Below are 17,457 nucleotides of genomic sequence, written 5' to 3' on the forward strand. Positions count from 1 at the left end.
GGCTCTGGCTGAGGACAAAGTTAGGACACCCCCACAATAAGGTATTCACGTAACTGATAGGATAGCAATGACAACAACTGGGCTTTTGTTATGAAGTGTCTTTTACTTTGAAGCCACTGTGGTAAAGAAGGTAGAACAGAAGAACAGTACATGTGGACTCGTCACGTACACAAAGCATTCATTAAAAACATCTTTTTAGCATGAGCAACGCCCCACATTCAAAGTGCTCATACTGACTCAGAAAGTGGTTTCTTATTCTACTCAGTCCAGTTTCCTTCACGTCAAGGTTCTATGCAAGTAGATTTACATCACTGGCCAATCAGGAGGCTAAGGTACCAGTAGACTCACATGAGGGGCCAATGGGGAGGCTACGTGTGTGCATTTTAAATGTCAAACCTTTCAACAAATGTGGTAGAAGGGAGGTGTCGTCTGTGAATGTTTGCATGATTGCGTCTGGTATCGATTAGGATTGATTGGTGCGAGGGGTGTGGTCCGCGCTTAGAGAGAATTGCAGGTTGGAAAAAGTGCTGACTTGCTATTTTTTCATCTGCCGCTTTTCTCAGCCTAAAAGGACGTCACTTCCATCAAGGCATGCTTGGGCGAGTTTGGTGTGGAAGAAGGCCACAGCACAAAGGCCTGAGCTGGTTAAACGCGACTCAAACATCACGAAGCAATCAATCGATCAATGACAGCATCCACTGTTTCAGCCATCGCCTTCACACGTGATGATTTTAAGGTTTCATCTCGAGCTATTTTGAGCAATATAATGTATTTCATATCAAATGTTTGCATCCCATCCCAAGAACACGTAGCATTTATAGTAAAAATAGCACAGCAATGCAAGCATGCTCTCAAAATATGTTACCATTTACATTCTCTGACATAAACATATCTTTTATTCTCTTTTCAATCATCTCATTTCCATTGAAACTACTACTACTGGTACTACTACTACTAAAGTACTTTCAAGGACATAAGGCAAGAATCCTGAGAAATGATTTTGGAACAGGAGTTTCCCTGATTGCTGCAAAACTTTGGACTTTGTGACTTTTAGCATTAAAAGCTAAAAGTATCATATGAATAACAACAACAACAACGAGGGGTGCACCATAGCTAGGGGGCCGATATGAGGGAATTATCACAACATACCCATAAATCTGATAACATTAAAAATGGCTTTCACAAAACGCTCCAATGAGGCGATTGGGGACGAGCAAATCAAGCGTTCCTTTTCGCTCCTACGGCCTGTCGTAACTTCCCCTGAGCTCACTCATAAACAAACATTCACTTTAAGAGGAAGACATTTCACGTGCTGGTTGTACCAAATGTTCCAGGGGATAAAAACCCACGGTGCGCACAAACAAACCTAATGGGAAAACCTGAAACGCTTGAAAAGTGCAAAAGGTTTGCCAGAAACGTCCGTGGCATCGCACCGGCTGCTCGGAGCGTGTCCGAATACAGTGCACCTTGCTGGGCGACAGCAGGTGGCTCCTCCCCCTCTATATTCTGGTTCTCATGGTGGTAGTTGGGCTGGGTGATATACTGATATTCTTAAAATATTGATATTTCTTTGAAGCACGGTATCAAAAACAATCATATGGTTCACATCAATATACTGTAGTCTGGATTTGATGTGGAGGTCTCATGGGTCAAGATGGCACCGCCGGAGTGGCAGCTAGCTACAGCAGCTCCGTGTTTTCCACGGCGTTTTTAGTGTTTAATAGTGCTTTCTTCGTCCTTGATTGTTTTTTGTGCCATAGCGACCCCTTAAGCAGGTGCGCAGCTATGGATGTTCATCTCGTTACGTTTGAAGTTTGCCTCTTGCGCGTTGCAGGAGACGCATTCATTCAAGGCGTTTCCACTCGGGAGCAGCCGTTAGCTTTGAGCCACGCCCCCATGGAGAAACGGAGGAGAGGCTGCACGGCGGAAGTGAAGCGCCGACAGAGGAAAAGACGGCATAAACCACGTTTAGCGTCCGTCGCCACGGGGAACGCGACATGGAAGAGCTAACGGCGCTAATCAGGCTGCAGAGGGACCACCGTGAGTGCAGTCAGATTAAGATTGAGGATCCTATTTCACTTTTTCTAGATTTATTTCAAAAAGAGCTTGGACTATTTTTCAAGATTTTTCAAATTTGAATAATACAACTTCGCTGGGGATATACACTAGGTCCCCAACTTATGAACATCCGACTTGCGAACATTTGTGAAACAGAAACCGACAGAAGCCGACTGGTCTGTATTTTATTTTATTTTGCCTTCTAGTAGCTCCATCAGTATTTATACTGCACATGCTTGACCAGCAGAGGGCGCTGTGACACTGCTAATGGGACCAACGGCGGTAGAGAGAAAGCTACATTGTTAGTTGTATGATACAACCAGGACAGAGCGTGTGATTAAAGTTTATGAAGAGTTAATAGGCCTGCTTAATTCTACACCACCCACAGAACACTACCTCTTTTAGAAGATTCTAACCACCACCACCATTTGTCCTTTTTTTCAATAACTCCTCCTCCTCCACCACAACGACGTATGCTGGACCACTCCTCTTCAAAGGTAAATAACATTTATCATTACGTATTATTATATCACTTTTATTATTGTTTTTTTCATTCATTATCCTGGTTTAATATTACTACTACATCCAAACTCATATTTACATACATACACATATACTGTATATGTATACACGTACATGTAGTACCTATATCATTGCTAATATTACCTTTTACCCTACTTAAGAACAATTCCACTTAAGAACGCTCGTCTGGAACCAATTGTGTTCGTTAGTTGGGGACTTAGTGTATGTTGTATCTCGACATACAAGCTAAACATACGGGGTATGGGTTTTGGCCCTGATCGCCCAGCCCTGGGTAGCAGTAATGACATGATATTTCAAAACCAACACGTCCTCATTTGTTCCAGTCCTTCTCACCTCCAGGTGTGCACAAACTACAATTGCATCTACACTGAAAAAGCTGATATCAACAGTTTTCGGTGATCAGTCTTGAGAAGCAGGAAGTTATCGGTATGGGTTGAAAAAAAGAAGGTACTGTATGGGGCATGCGTGATAATAAAGGAAAGGATGACATTCATGGACACAACCAACAAGAAAAGCTTGAGGAACGTGTGTGAAAGTCAAGTAATGCGCGTGTGGGAGTAAATATTTGATGTGTTGACGAAATACCAACGCGTTTCTTCAAAAATATACAGGAAGTGTGTGTGTGTTGTAAAGATGGTGTAAATGTGTGTGTTCAGTGCTTGATGTCCATCAAGCCAGCCGGTCAAGCGTTGACGTCCATTGGCGGCAGCAGCCAGAAACAGTAGAGCAGCAGCCACGATACAAACAGAAGATACGCCTCCCAGCTCTCGCTCCAGCTGCACACACACACACACATGCACACGCGCACGCACACACACGCACACACACACACACACACACACTTTTCAGAAGTGATACTTCCACGACGTACAGCAGGGGTGCATGATAATGATGGGAGGAATGATGACATCATACCAATAAATCCCATAACATTAAAAACAGTCCAGTGGGGCGAGATTACCCGTCCTGTGCTGATGAATAAATCAAGCGCTCCCCAAGAGCTCACTCTTAAACAAACAGCAGAAGGCGTGCTAGACGCACCAAAACAAATGAAAAAGAAAATGAAAAAAACAAAAGAAAATCATCAGAAAAAAAAGTCATGATAGGGTTAGGGTATGAGAATCAAACAAAAGAATGAATCAGGTTGTCATTTTTGGACAATTAGGTTGTGGAAAAAGCTGTAATGTAACGAGAATAAAGTCAAAGTATAATGGGAATAAAGCCCTAATATTATGGAATAAAGTCATAATATGATGGGAATAAAGTCATAATATTATGGGAATAAAGTCATAATATTACAGGAATAAAGTCATAATATTATGGGAATAAAGTCATAATATTACAGGAATAAAGTCATAATATGATGGGAATAAAGTCATAATATTACAGGAATAAAGTCATAATATTACAGGAATAAAGTCATAATATGATGGGAATAAAGTCATAATATTACAGGAATAAAGTCATAATATTACGGGAATAAAGTCCTAATATTACAGGAATAAAGTCATAATATGATGGGAATAAAGTCATAATATTACGGGAATAAGGTCCTCATATTATGGGAATAAAGTCATAATATTAAGGGAATAAAGTCATAATATTACAGGAATAAAGTCATAATATTATGGGAATAAAGTCATAATATTACAGGAATAAAGTCCTAATATTACAGGAATAAAGTCCTAATATTACGGGAATAAAGTCATAATATTACGGGAATAAGGTCCTCATATTATGGGAATAAAGTCATAATATTAAGGGAATAAAGTCATAATATTACAGGAATAAAGTCATAATATTATGGGAATAAAGTCATAATATTACAGGAATAAAGTCATAATATTACAGGAATAAAGTCCTCATATTATGGGAATAAAGTCCTAATATTATGGAATAAAGTCCTAATATTACAGGAATAAAGTCCTAATATTATGGTAATAAAGTCAGAATATTACGGGAATAAAGTCAGAATATTACGGGAATAAAGTCCTAATATTATGGGAATAAAGTCAGAATATTACGGGAATAAGGTCCTCATATTATGGGAATAAAGTCATAATATTATGGAATACAGTCATAATATTACAAGAATAAAGTCATAATATTACAGGAATAAAGTCCTAATATTACAGGAATAAAGTCCTAATATTACGGGAATAAAGTCATAATATTACAGGAATAAGGTCCTCATATTATGGGAATAAAGTCATAATATTAAGGGAATAAAGTCATAATATTACAGGAATAAAGTCATAATATTATGGGAATAAAGTCATAATATTACAGGAATAAAGTCATAATATTATGGGAATAAGGTCCTCATATTATGGGAATAAAGTCCTAATATTACAGGAATAAAGTCCTAATATTATGGTAATAAAGTCAGAATATTACGGGAATAAAGTCAGAATATTACAGGAATAAAGTCCTAATATTACGGGAATAAAGTCCTAATATTATGGTAATAAAGTCATAATATTACAGGAATAAAGTCATAATATTATGGGAATAAAGTCATAATATTACAGGAATAAAGTCATCATATTATGGGAATAAGGTCCTCATATTATGGGAATAAAGTCCTAATACTACAGGAATAAAGTCCTAATATTATGGTAATAAAGTCAGAATATTACGGGAATAAAGTCAGAATATTACAGGAATAAAGTCCTAATATTACGGGAATAAAGTCCTAATATTACGGTAATAAAGTCATAATATTACAGGAATAAAGTCCTAATATTACGGGAATAAAGTCCTAATATTACGGGAATAAAGTCATAATATTACGGGAATAAGGTCCTCATATTATGGGAATAAAGTCATAATATTATGGAATACAGTCATAATATTACAGGAATAAAGTCATAATATTATGGAATGCAGTCATAATATTACAGGAATAAAGTCCTCATATTATGGGAATAAAGTCCTAATATTATGGAATAAAGTCCTAATATTACAGGAATTAAAGTCCTAATATTATGGTAATAAAGTCAGAATATTACGGGAATAAAGTCAGAATATTACGGGAATAAAGTCCTAATATTATGGGAATAAAGTCAGAATATTACGGGAATAAGGTCCTCATATTATGGGAATAAAGTCATAATATTATGGAATACAGTCATAATATTACAGGAATAAAGTCATAATATTATGGAATACAGTCATAATATTACAGGAATAAAGTCATAATATTACAGGAATAAAGTCCTAATATTACAGGAATAAAGTCCTAATATTACGGGAATAAAGTCATAATATTACAGGAATAAGGTCCTCATATTATGGGAATAAAGTCATAATATTAAGGGAATAAAGTCATAATATTACAGGAATAAAGTCATAATATTATGGGAATAAAGTCATAATATTACAGGAATAAAGTCATAATATTATGGGAATAAAGTCATAATATTACAGGAATAAAGTCATAATATTATGGGAATAAAGTCATCATATTATGGGAATAAAGTCATAATATTATGGGAATAAAGTCATCATATTATGGGAATAAGGTCCTCATATTATGGGAATAAAGTCATAATATTATGGAATACAGTCATAATATTACAGGAATAAAGTCATAATATTATGGAATACAGTCAGAATATTACGGGAATAAAGTCAGAATATTACAGGAATAAAGTCATAATATTATGGAATACAGTCAGAATATTACGGGAATAAAGTCAGAATATTACAGGAATAAAGTCATAATATTAAGGGAATAAAGTCATAATATTACAGGAATAAAGTCATAATATTATGGGAATAAAGTCATAATATTACAGGAATAAAGTCATAATATTATGGGAATAAAGTCATCATATTATGGGAATAAGGTCCTCATATTATGGGAATAAAGTCATAATATTATGGAATACAGTCATAATATTACAGGAATAAAGTCATAATATTATGGAATACAGTCAGAATATTACGGGAATAAAGTCAGAATATTACAGGAATAAAGTCATAATATTATGGAATACAGTCAGAATATTACGGGAATAAAGTCAGAATATTACGGGAATAAAGTCCTAATATTACGGGAATAAAGTCCTAATATTATGGTAATAAAGTCAGAATATTACGGGAATAAAGTCATAATATTACGGGAATAAAGTCATCATATTACGGGAATAAAGTCCTAATATTATGGGAATAAGGCATAATATTATGGGAATAAAGTCATAATATTACGGGAATAAAGTCATAATATTACGGGAATAAAGTCATCATATTACGGGAATAAAGTCCTAATATTATGGGAATAAGGCATAATATTATGGGAATAAAGTCATAATATTACGGGAATAAAGTCATAATATTACGGGAATAAAGTCATCATATTACGGGAATAAAGTCCTAATATTATGGGAATAAGGCATAATATTATGGGAATAAAGTCATAATATTACGGGAATAAAGTCATAATATTACGGGAATAAAGTCATAATATTATGGGAATAAGGCATAATATTATGGGAATAAAGTTTTAAAGAACAGCAGTAATTTCGCAGGAATAAAGTGAAAACATTAAGAGAAGAAAGTTGTCATTTCATGAGAATAATGTAATATGAGGAAAAATGACATTTTTGCAGCATCAACTTGAAATATAAAAAACAATATTTTTTTAAAGTCATGATATTATGACAAAGGGTAGGTAGTGTTTCTTACCAACACTCTGAGTCATCCATGTAACGTTTCCTGGAAAAGGCGGTCGTGTCCATGCCATTGTCCTGTGAGCAGAAGGAAAAGCAACACGGTCAGGCCTAGCTAAGCTGGAAGACGGTAAAGTAGGAGTTAAGCGTGAAGCCAACCGTGGCTTGTGAGGAGTGAAGCCCCTTCCTGTGTCGGAGTACCGGAGAGACCAGGACTTCTTCTTTCCAGCTTTGGATGTCATGGCTGAAGTCACATTCAGATCAGTTGAGTAACAGAATGAGGCCAGGATTAAGCATTTCAGAACTTTAAAACAAATCGGAGTCATTTTAGGGCTAAACAAATAGAGAAGGTGGTTTCTGTACAAAGTGCGTGTGAATGCTGACAAGCTCAAGCGGAACTAGAATGCTGCTGAAAATTTCTGGCAGAAATACCAAAAGACCATAACTTCCCTTATTTTCCAGACGCATTTCCCTCATTTTTAAATGCAAATGTTGACAGATGATCTACAGTCCTAACAGTAGTTACAGTCTTATATTGCCTCTTTGCTGCTCTTTGCACTTACTGTATTGCTCACTACACACCACAGACAATTACATGCATGTTTTGTGGCACTGTACACCGGTTAAACAGTTTTGGACACAAGTCAACTGTCACACATATTAGGCTGCCGCATCTGTCCATGTTCTCCACTCTGTATTTGAGGAGATACAGTATGTCATCAGTACATTTACCTAGCTGTCGCCAAGGAAACCATCCCCCTAAACTGGAAAACAACAAATCAACTGACCATAACTCGCTAGAAGGATTTAACAGATTGACTTTCAGTGGAAAAATGTCAGCTTCAATCAATCAATCAATCAATCACAGCACACCCCGTTTCCACAAAACATGGTCTACATTGATTCAAACCTTTACATCAACAAATCTTTGAATTTACCTTTTAATTTAAAAGATTGAGTTGTCCCCAGGGAGCATTTAAAGGCAAAGAGCAGCAAAGAGGCAATATAAGACTGTAACCACTGTTTGTACTGTAGATAATCTGTCAACATTTGCATTTAAAAATAAGGGAAATGCGTCTGGAAAAGAAGGGAAGTCAGGGAAAATCGGTGTAGTTACAGTGTGCTTGTGTAATTGTACTGATGACATATCTCCTAAAATACAGAGTGGAGGACATGGACAGCCTAATATGTGTGATAGGTGACTTGTGACTTGTGTCCAAAAGTGTCTAACGGGTGTACAGTGGCACACAGCATGCATGTCATTGTCTGTGGTGTGCAGCGGGCAATAAGTGCATTGATCTGGTGTTGTCAGACCCATCTTATATCATCTTTCACCCACGTATCCTGTGGATAATCTTGAATTGGATGAGTTGTACATTTGGGTTTTTGCAGTGAATGAAATTGTTTTTATATATCTGAGGCCCAAAACCTGTACTTGGGTTGGTGGAAAGGTCCTGTCCCCACTTTGAAGTTGGGAGGGATATTGCAGTGTCGGGAGTGTTTAGAAATGTAAATGACCTTGAAAGTAACTTATCTATGTTGCCGATGTTCAGACATTCCTCTATGATGATAGTGTGGTTTTGTTGTTAGTTTGGGACAGGATGGTTGATTTAAGCTGCAACTACTGGAGCTATTCCATATGTGTTCCAAATGTGGAACTTCGGGGTTGATTCTTGAAAAGGGATGATCTTAGAGTCTTGACCAATACGATGGAGAGGTGTGATGCCTTCATGTTTCCATGACATGAAGTGGAATGGTTTCCTATTTATTGTGACGTCTGGCCTGTTCCAGATTGGAGAGTGAGTGGCTCGTGCCACCGTGGAGCCGTTGATACCAAGTGTTTTCCACCAAGCGCTCAGAGCTGAGGCTATGGAGATGTTTTGAAAGCAGGTGTCCTTTTCGATTCTTTGGCTGATGAATGGGAGGTGTGAAATTTTATGTTACTGCCCCTGGCTGAGCCATTGTTTTAAGAGTTGTCGTTGACTTGACAGGTGGTAGAGTTCAAAGTTGGGTGCATCCCCTTGTCTTGTGCCATTGTGAAGCGTGAATTGTTGTGAGGTTGACCCATTAGTTGTGACGGTGGCCGTTGGTCAGGTGATCCAACTCATGAATGACTCCCCAAAACCAAAAATTCTGCGGTGTTCAAATAGGCAGCACCAGCTGGCTCTGTCCAATGCTTTTTGTGCATCCAGTTAGAGTACAACTGTTTATAAATGTAAATTGTAAATGTTTATAAAACTCAGCAGGGAAGTCATCAGGACCAGGTGCTCTGTTATTTTCCATTTTATTAAGTGCATTATGAAATTCGGCTGGGGTTAGTGGTTGTTCAAGTGAATTAGTTTGTTCTGTCGTAAGTTGGGGTGCTGTAAATTCATATTAGATTTGGGTTATGAGAGGATGTGTATAAACCTTGATACTACTTCTTAAATACATGATTAATGTCCTTACAATTATGGTATGGCGTCTTTAATTATTGTTCTCTTTATTTAGTGTAATCCTGTTTGCCATGAGGTTGTTTTATTTGCGAGCCCCCCCCCGTGTCTTGAACATTTCAAAGCAGTGTTTCTTAAATTGGTGAAATGGGTTTCACAATGTCAGCTTGTATTTGGAGCAAATGATTCATAACTTTGAGTTGTTTTTCCTGACTCCCAATTCCACTTAGTGGATGTTGCAGCTTACAAATGTCACTGTGGTCATGATTTGATGAGCAGTGATACACAGCATGTGCTGTGTTTTGGTTTCTCTTTTCCTTCCACTTCTTGTTGTGTATTTGCTTTGATTTGTGTGTGTTTGTGTATGTGTGTGTGTCTGTGTTGATTCCTCCCCATTCATAAGATTCAACACTTGCTCTTGACCCATCCAAATCCCCCCCATATTCCCAATGCTGTCCTGCAGGAAAAATCAGGAGAAAAAGCCCCACCCACAAAGCACGGAACAAAGCAGTCAATACGTAAGACAAACAAACAAAAAACCTAAGTATGAAAATTAAACATGATCTAACGAGAAGAAAAAAAGAAAAGTAAAAAACAAAAAGAAACTAAGTCGGGCTCAGCTGTACCCTAGCTGTCTAAAACTATAAAAAATAACCTATTTGATGTCCTTTAGAGTGGGAAAAAAGAATAAAAATTAGATGAAAAAAAGACAAAAGAAGAAAGAGACTATCACCATCACCATCTCCATCATGGACTCCATCACCGTTAACCCTAACCTTAACTGCTAACCACCAACACTGGCTGCTAACCTTAATGCTAACCGCCAACACTAACCACTAACCCTGACGCTAATCATGAACACTAACCCCAAATCTAACTGCTAACTTTTACCACTAACACTATCCGCTAACCGCTAACCCTAACCGCTAACATGCAGCGACCAGAAAAAGATACCACATGGCTTATGAACAACGCTAATTGCCAATGGGGCCGGGAAATATTCATTGAGATCATCTTAATTAAATGAAATGTATCAATAAATGTTGACTCTCACTTACTCCGACTGTGCCACAGTATCTCATTCCTCACACTGCCAAATGATGTACATTCTAAGAAATATCAGGACAAAGTGACCCTGCTTTAGCCCCGGGAAAAGTTTCTTTGTAAATGTAGCAGGAATATACCAGGAATGTGGCAGGAATATAGCAGGAATGTGGCAGGGGTATGGCAGGAATTTAGCGGGAATGTGGCAGGAATGTAGTAGGAATTTAGCAGGAATGTGGCAGGAATATAGCAGGAATGTGGCAGGAATATACCAGGAATGTAGCAGGAATGTGGCAGGAATATGGCAGGAATGTGGCAGGAATTTAGTAGGAATGTGGCAGGAATGTAGTAGGAATTTAGCAAGAGTGTAGCTGAAGTGTAGCCTGAATGCAGCAGGAATATAGCAGGAATATGGCAGGAATGTAAGACAAGAAAGCCTACCTCACAGGCTTTGTGTTTTCCTTGGCAGAGCCTTGGCTGTCATGCTGAGCCTCACTCAGACCATCGCATGTTGGTGGAAAAACAGCTTCCGTGAGTCCTATCATGACTTGCTTTTTGGGTGCAGATGGGCTGTCCCTCTCAGCCGTCACCTGAGAGGTCAAGACAAAGGCTGGGATGTACGTGTGAAGTGTGTTGCTTTCAAAAGAATAGAAGACTTGATTGTCATGGTTGCGAAACAATGAAAAGCAGTTTAGCAGCATTTTAGAAAAAAAAGCACCCCCCCGCCAAACTATTAGCAGCAGCTAACCCCAGACTACATTCATGACGAGTCATTTGAGGAAATGTGAGCGCTGCTCCTCAGGATGATAGCACTCATCAGAAGCACTTGAAGACTGGAAATAACCGTCATTGTTTTACTGCAATGGATTCTGTATGGGATAAGTGCACCATCACTGGAATTTAGTTCAAAATGACCTGTAGGCTTACTTGTCATTGTCCTTGCCCTATTTCACCCCCCCTCCCTTTCTTCCACAAAAGTCTTGACATTTTTTATTTCCAGTGAAACCTTGCTTTGTGTCATGAATCCATTTCACAATGTTGGACTAGTGTGTTCTGACCAAGCAATGGGGTTGGCCAAGTTCATCCATCTTGTGTTGAGTGCAGTCATTGCCCAACATGTTGACAATGGGACACATATTCATTTTCATCCCCATTCTGCTGCCCCATGTTTATGATGGCAATTTGCATCGAGTCCTATATACGGTAAAAGGATGAGCTGCCATCATGTTCGTGACTGTCTGCCAAGCAAAGGCTGGAGGGGCTGCCATCCTGACTGGTTGACACATACACGCACACACACATTGGCGTTATGTTTGTCTCCCAAAGATGCCAGCGTCTTCGTCACATCCACAAGAATGGAGAGGCGACAGTGTGCAGGACCACGTTTGTGATGCCAGTGTATTACTCTTTTGAACGCATATTGTTTTGAGAAGCCAAACTCCTTACTTAAATGGCCCCACCAACTAAGCGGAGCCGGTTAACACTACGTTCCTCGTCACGCCTCACTGACCAGAACCAGACTCACAGGACCAAGTTGGGGGGGGGAGTTAGTCACTGTTGATGTACTACACTGCTGACGGGGTTGCCATACAACTACATGTCAGGAAATCCCAACTATCCCTTTAATGCATAAATAAGATCATAAATACGATTGATGCTCGTGTGTGTCCTCCCTCGGGGAGATTGGCGGCATGTGAGTTGAGTTTTATCTTCGCAACAGCAGCCCGTGTTTTTATGAAGATTATTGTGCCTTTTGTGAGATGACTCAATGCTGCAAAAAAGCCACCAAGTCTAGCTAGCAAATGCTTTTGTCTTTACTTTTTCAGTGGTGAAAAAAAACTCAAAAAAAGGATGGAACCAATAAATGATGCCCACTTGCAGCATGGATATGATTTCATGGTATATGATAAGTGGTGTAAAATAGATGGATGGATGACGTAGGTTACAAGTGCCCAACATGTGATTGCCCAAAGACTGGCCACCTGGACGTAGACGCATTCTGCACATGCGTAGAACCGACTGTGGTTCCAGTATGGATCACGTCGTGACATTTATGACAGGCTGTTGACGTCACGGGCAGGAGGAAAATGGAGTGCTTGATCTGCTCAGCCCCGCCCCATACAGGTAATCTCTCCTCATCGGAGCGTTTTTTCCAATGATGGGTTACTGGAGCTATTTTTAATGTTATCGAATTTATTGGTATGACGCCATAATTCCCTCATATTGGCCCATAATTATCGTGCACGACTATTATTATCATTATTATTATTATTATTATTATTATTATTATTCTGACTAATTTCTTGATGTTTTATGCAGGGCGTGCCTGCACGCTCCACATAGGATGAGGGTGGGATATCATGCTTTGGAATGATATCGCCCTTAGGTCTGCCGTGTCATCGTTGCAAGCGGTCAGATGTGTGCGATATCGACCAAGCATGTCAACATTGTCCCTGGCTCTTGATTCTTCCAGCAACATGTACGTACTGTACCTTATTGTCCTCGTATTCCAAACCCACCAGGAAGTCATGATCCACGGGCTGAAGAGGTGGTTCTTCTGGCAGCATCTTGGAAGATGGAGCTGGCTCCAGGGCAGATACGCTGAAAACAGTCGGCCAGCTCTGAATTTGGTCATCAGGGGGCTCTGTATCAAGGTGTTCGTCTTTGTTTGGGTAAAACAGGTCCATGGGCTCCATAAAGTCACAAGCGACATCCTCTGTGGGCGTAGCTTGGCAAAGGTCTGTGGGGAACGCCTCCGTTGTCCCGCCTGCGTCTGGCACTTCATAACACACGGCAGTTTCTGAAAGTCCTGTCGTTCTGTCCTGTGCATCCTGCCGCGGGTCATGGAAAGGTGCACGCATGTCTTCTGCATGCATGCCAACATTTCTTGCACATTGCGTTGAAGTTGTGTTTGAGTTTCCATCTGAGCTCAGCTGACCTGGGCAGCATCTTATGTCCCCGTCAATGGCTTCATTTTGTCTTCCTGTGGGCCCTTCCTCGCCCTCATCCTCACTTCTTCTGTCCTGTGACAAGCAGTCTGTGTTCTTACATTCATCTTCTACCTGAAGCATTTCCTCGTCTCCCCCACCGGCCAGACTGCCTTCACTAAGGTGGGAATCTCTCACGGCGTCAAACGCCTGTTCTCCATCAGCGCTTGGTGGAACACAACACGGCTCTGTGACTTCTTGGTCACAGTACGCTTGAGGTCCAACGCTTTCCTGTGGATACTCATCTGCAGAGAGTGACAGTTTTTCTGCTTCCTCACAGGATAAATCATCTTGGAGAAAATCATTTGCATGTGTTTGTTCAGACGGATGCGTTTTATTACAATCCTGTCCCATTTTCTTTCCACCCTGAAGTTCTTCTGTACAGGGGCTGGGTGGAACGCTGCACTTCTCCACAACTTGCTGTTTGGATGATGGCTCAGGTGGACAAGTGGACAAGTCCTGGGATTGCTCAGCAGCATCACTTTCTGCTTGGCATTCACCTCCGCAGGACGACACAGTGTCACCAGGGGGTTGTTGTTCTTTTTGAGGGTAATCTGCATCTGTCTGTTTGTAGACACAACCCGCTTTCTCGCCCTCATTTTCAAATTCATGTTCTTTCAGCAGGTTTGGTGGAAAGTCTTCATGGTTCTCCACATTGACTCCGTTATTGTCCAGCACCTTCTGCTCTCCGTTTCCTAGCATATGCTCCTGCATGCTATTGAAAGAGCTGAGTGAGAAAAGCCCTTCATCAGTGGAAGACTCCGTCATTGACTGCTCATCAAGTACTTTATCCGCAATGTGGACCACAGCTCCATCAACAGCCATCATCTCAACAGGAGTGGCATGGTCGACATCCCAAGGTGTTGTGCAACCATACAACGAACTGTCACTTTGGCTTGCACTCAATTTCACAAGAATGCCTCGATCCTCACTCTCCACCCAGGAATCTGGGGAGTTGATAGCAGAATCCATCATGAACGATTCAGGAGCCAAAGAAGAGTAAATGGGAACGGGAGTGTCAGTGAGCTGCTCCACTGAGCCGGTTAAGACATCTTCTGTCAGTTCCTTGACGTCCAAGGAGGAAGAATCAGCGACCAAGTCTTCACTAAATGTGCGAGTTATGGCTGGTGTGATGGCTGGTGACACACCCCCTCTGTCCTCTGACACCGACGAAAACAAGATTTTAGGTGGAGGTTGTGCACAGTCCTTCTGGATCACGAAGGAACGCCCTGTTTCTCGGCTAGAATAAGCACTTGTCGCCCGATGGTGGGGGTCAGGGTGTCGGAAGTTGAGTCGGCCCAAAGAGATACTCCTTTCCATGAGCGGGTAAGGCTCTCTCTGCTGCAAAAGTCAAAGTCAAATTCACAATCTGAAGACAGGAACTAACAATAAAAAGCACATGATAAGCATCTAATCCATGAGCATGCAGGGATTCCCACCTCATCTGTGCCTGGGAAGTGCTGAAGGAACTGTGACACATATGTCATGATGGACTGTTCATCTGGAGCACTGCTGGTCACATCTGGAGAAGACAAAAACAACACACGGCAGAACCTTGCTTAGCCTCAACTGTTCCAGAAAGTCCATCCATCCATCTTCTTCCTCTTATCTGAGTGGGGGTCGCGGGGGCAGCATCCTAAGCAGGGAAGCCCAGACTTCCCTCTCCCCGGCTATTTCGTCCCGCTCCTACCAGCGGATCCCGAGGTGTTCCCAGGCCAGTTGAGAGTAGTCTCTCCAACGTGTCCTGGGTCTTCCCCGAGGCCTCCAACCGGTTGGACGTGCCCTGAACACCTCCCCAGGGAGCTGTGCGGGAGGCACCAGGACCAGATGCCCCAGCCACCTTATCTGGCTCCTCTCAATGCGAAGGTGCAGCGCTTCCACTCCGAGTTTGTCCCGGATGCCAGTGCTTCTCACCTTATCTGTAAGGGAGAGCCCAGCCACCCTACGGAGGAAACTCATTTGGGCCGCCTGTACCCGCCATCTTGTCCTTTTGGTCACTACCCAAAGGACATGACCATTGGTGAGGGTAGGAACGTAGATCCACCTCTAAATTAAGAGCTTTGCCTTTCAACTCAGCTCCCTCTTCACCATGGATCGATACAGAGTCTGCATTATGCAGACGCTGCACCAATCCACCTGTCCATCTCGTGTTCCATCCTTCCCTCACTCGTGAACCAGACTCCACTTGGGGCAGGATCTCATCCCCGACCCTCAGATGGCACTCCACCCTTTTCCGAGCAAGAACCATAAACTCGGACTTGGAGGTGCTGATTCTCATCCAGGCCGCTCGGCTGCGATCTAATGAGAGTTGAAGGTCACAACTTGATGAAGCCAGAGGATTAAAACATTTGCATCACAAAAATGCCTTCTCAAAAAACACTCGGCGTTATATCCGTCTCCTGCCGTGTCCCTGCGCACTGTTGCCTGCGCGTTCAAGTGAATGTGACGAAGACATTCGCATCTTTTCCTGCTGTGTAACACATACGTAAACATGGCCGCGGTGCTCCGTCACAGAAGTAGATGTGAGCGTCTTTGTCACATACACATGAGCGCACAGGCGACAGACAGCGCAGGGCCACGGCAGGAGACAGACTTATAACGCCAAGCATTTTTTGAGGTTTGAGTTTTTTAAAAGGCATTTTTGTGATGCAAATGTTTTAATCTTTTGAAGGCATATTGTTTTGAGAAGCCAAACTCTTTACTTAATTGTTCCCAGCAACGGACCTATGTTCTTCATCACAGAAATATGACAACAACCTGACTTAGGAGACCAAGTGGGGGGGGGGGTGTAAGTCACTGTTGTTGGACTACAGCGCTGATGGGGATGTCATACAACTTCATGTCAAAAAATCTGAACTATCCCTTTAAGGTTACTTTGACCTTCGAGACCTTGAAGACGTGATGGTTGCCAAAGACACCACCTGCCTGTCTTGGAGTTATTTCTTGAATCCAAAATCGTTTCTCGCCTTCTTTATCAAAATGCTGCCACTTGCGTCTTTCTTTGCCTCCATTTTGGCTTATTTTGCAGCCGTGATCAAAAGAAAAGCAGAGACTTGAGGTGAGAAACGTGATTAAATTCAAGAAATAACTCCTAGCCAAACAGGAAGGTGGTGTCCATGCTGATGTCGCTGCCACATGGTATCTTTGACAACAATCCCGTCTTCAGTGAAGGGACAGTCATTTATATGCACTTACAGTTGTTTGATGCATGTAAAACTATCATTGTAAAACCATAAAAACATGTTTTGTGTTGACATTTATGAGTGCAGATCACTGATGACATCATAGACAGTTGATGGAGCTGACTTCCACTTCCTGTTTTCATGTATTAGCAAGCTAATAGGATGCTAACAAGGACATTTTTCGATGAAAATACATGAAAGAAGACAGTTGGAGTCAAGCAGTGTATTAATAACACGAAAATACGTGTGCCATGTTGCAGGCCAACCGGAGAATGTACGCAAACAAAGGACTCATTTTGGTGTATATTTTCGATGTTAAGCGAAAAACACGCAAAGCCGGGGGTACGCTACCTGAGGTTTCACTGGACTTACTATCTAAGCAAACACAAAGGCTGTACTCCAAAAAAGCAACAAATAGTCACTGTAGCTTTGCATGTAATGTTTAAGAAAATGTGCCTACTGGACATGTGAGGGCATTTGAGTGCTTCAAGGGTGGGTGTGGCAGGGCATCAATACTCCACTTTCACTCACTCAAACA

The 17,457-nt window shown here is 41.0% G+C and overlaps 1 protein-coding gene across 5 annotated transcripts in view; it reads right to left on the reverse strand.

Annotated features, from left to right (window-relative positions):
• Nucleotides 1-83: 83 nt before the first annotated feature.
• The window catches only part of LOC129192676 (uncharacterized), a 40,126-nt gene continuing 22,752 nt past the window's right edge, over nt 84-17,457 (reverse strand). For 4 of the 5 annotated variants that reach the window (XM_054796940.1, XM_054796939.1, XM_054796943.1 and 1 more), the window contains 6 exons: nt 15,177-15,259; nt 13,243-15,078; nt 11,192-11,340; nt 7,434-7,518; nt 7,291-7,352; nt 84-3,377 (listed from right to left, as the gene is read on the reverse strand). In XM_054796940.1, coding sequence (XP_054652915.1) covers nt 3,284-3,377; nt 7,291-7,352; nt 7,434-7,518; nt 11,192-11,340; nt 13,243-15,078; nt 15,177-15,259 — 2,309 coding nt within the window. In that variant the 3' untranslated portion in view covers nt 84-3,283. The remainder of the gene's footprint in view (nt 3,378-7,290; nt 7,353-7,433; nt 7,519-11,191; nt 11,341-13,242; nt 15,079-15,176; nt 15,260-17,457) is intronic. The other variant, XM_054796941.1, reaches the window with a different exon arrangement.

This window comes from Dunckerocampus dactyliophorus, chromosome 13 (assembly GCF_027744805.1).
Source record: "Dunckerocampus dactyliophorus isolate RoL2022-P2 chromosome 13, RoL_Ddac_1.1, whole genome shotgun sequence".
NCBI classification, from domain to species: domain Eukaryota; kingdom Metazoa; phylum Chordata; class Actinopteri; order Syngnathiformes; family Syngnathidae; genus Dunckerocampus; species Dunckerocampus dactyliophorus.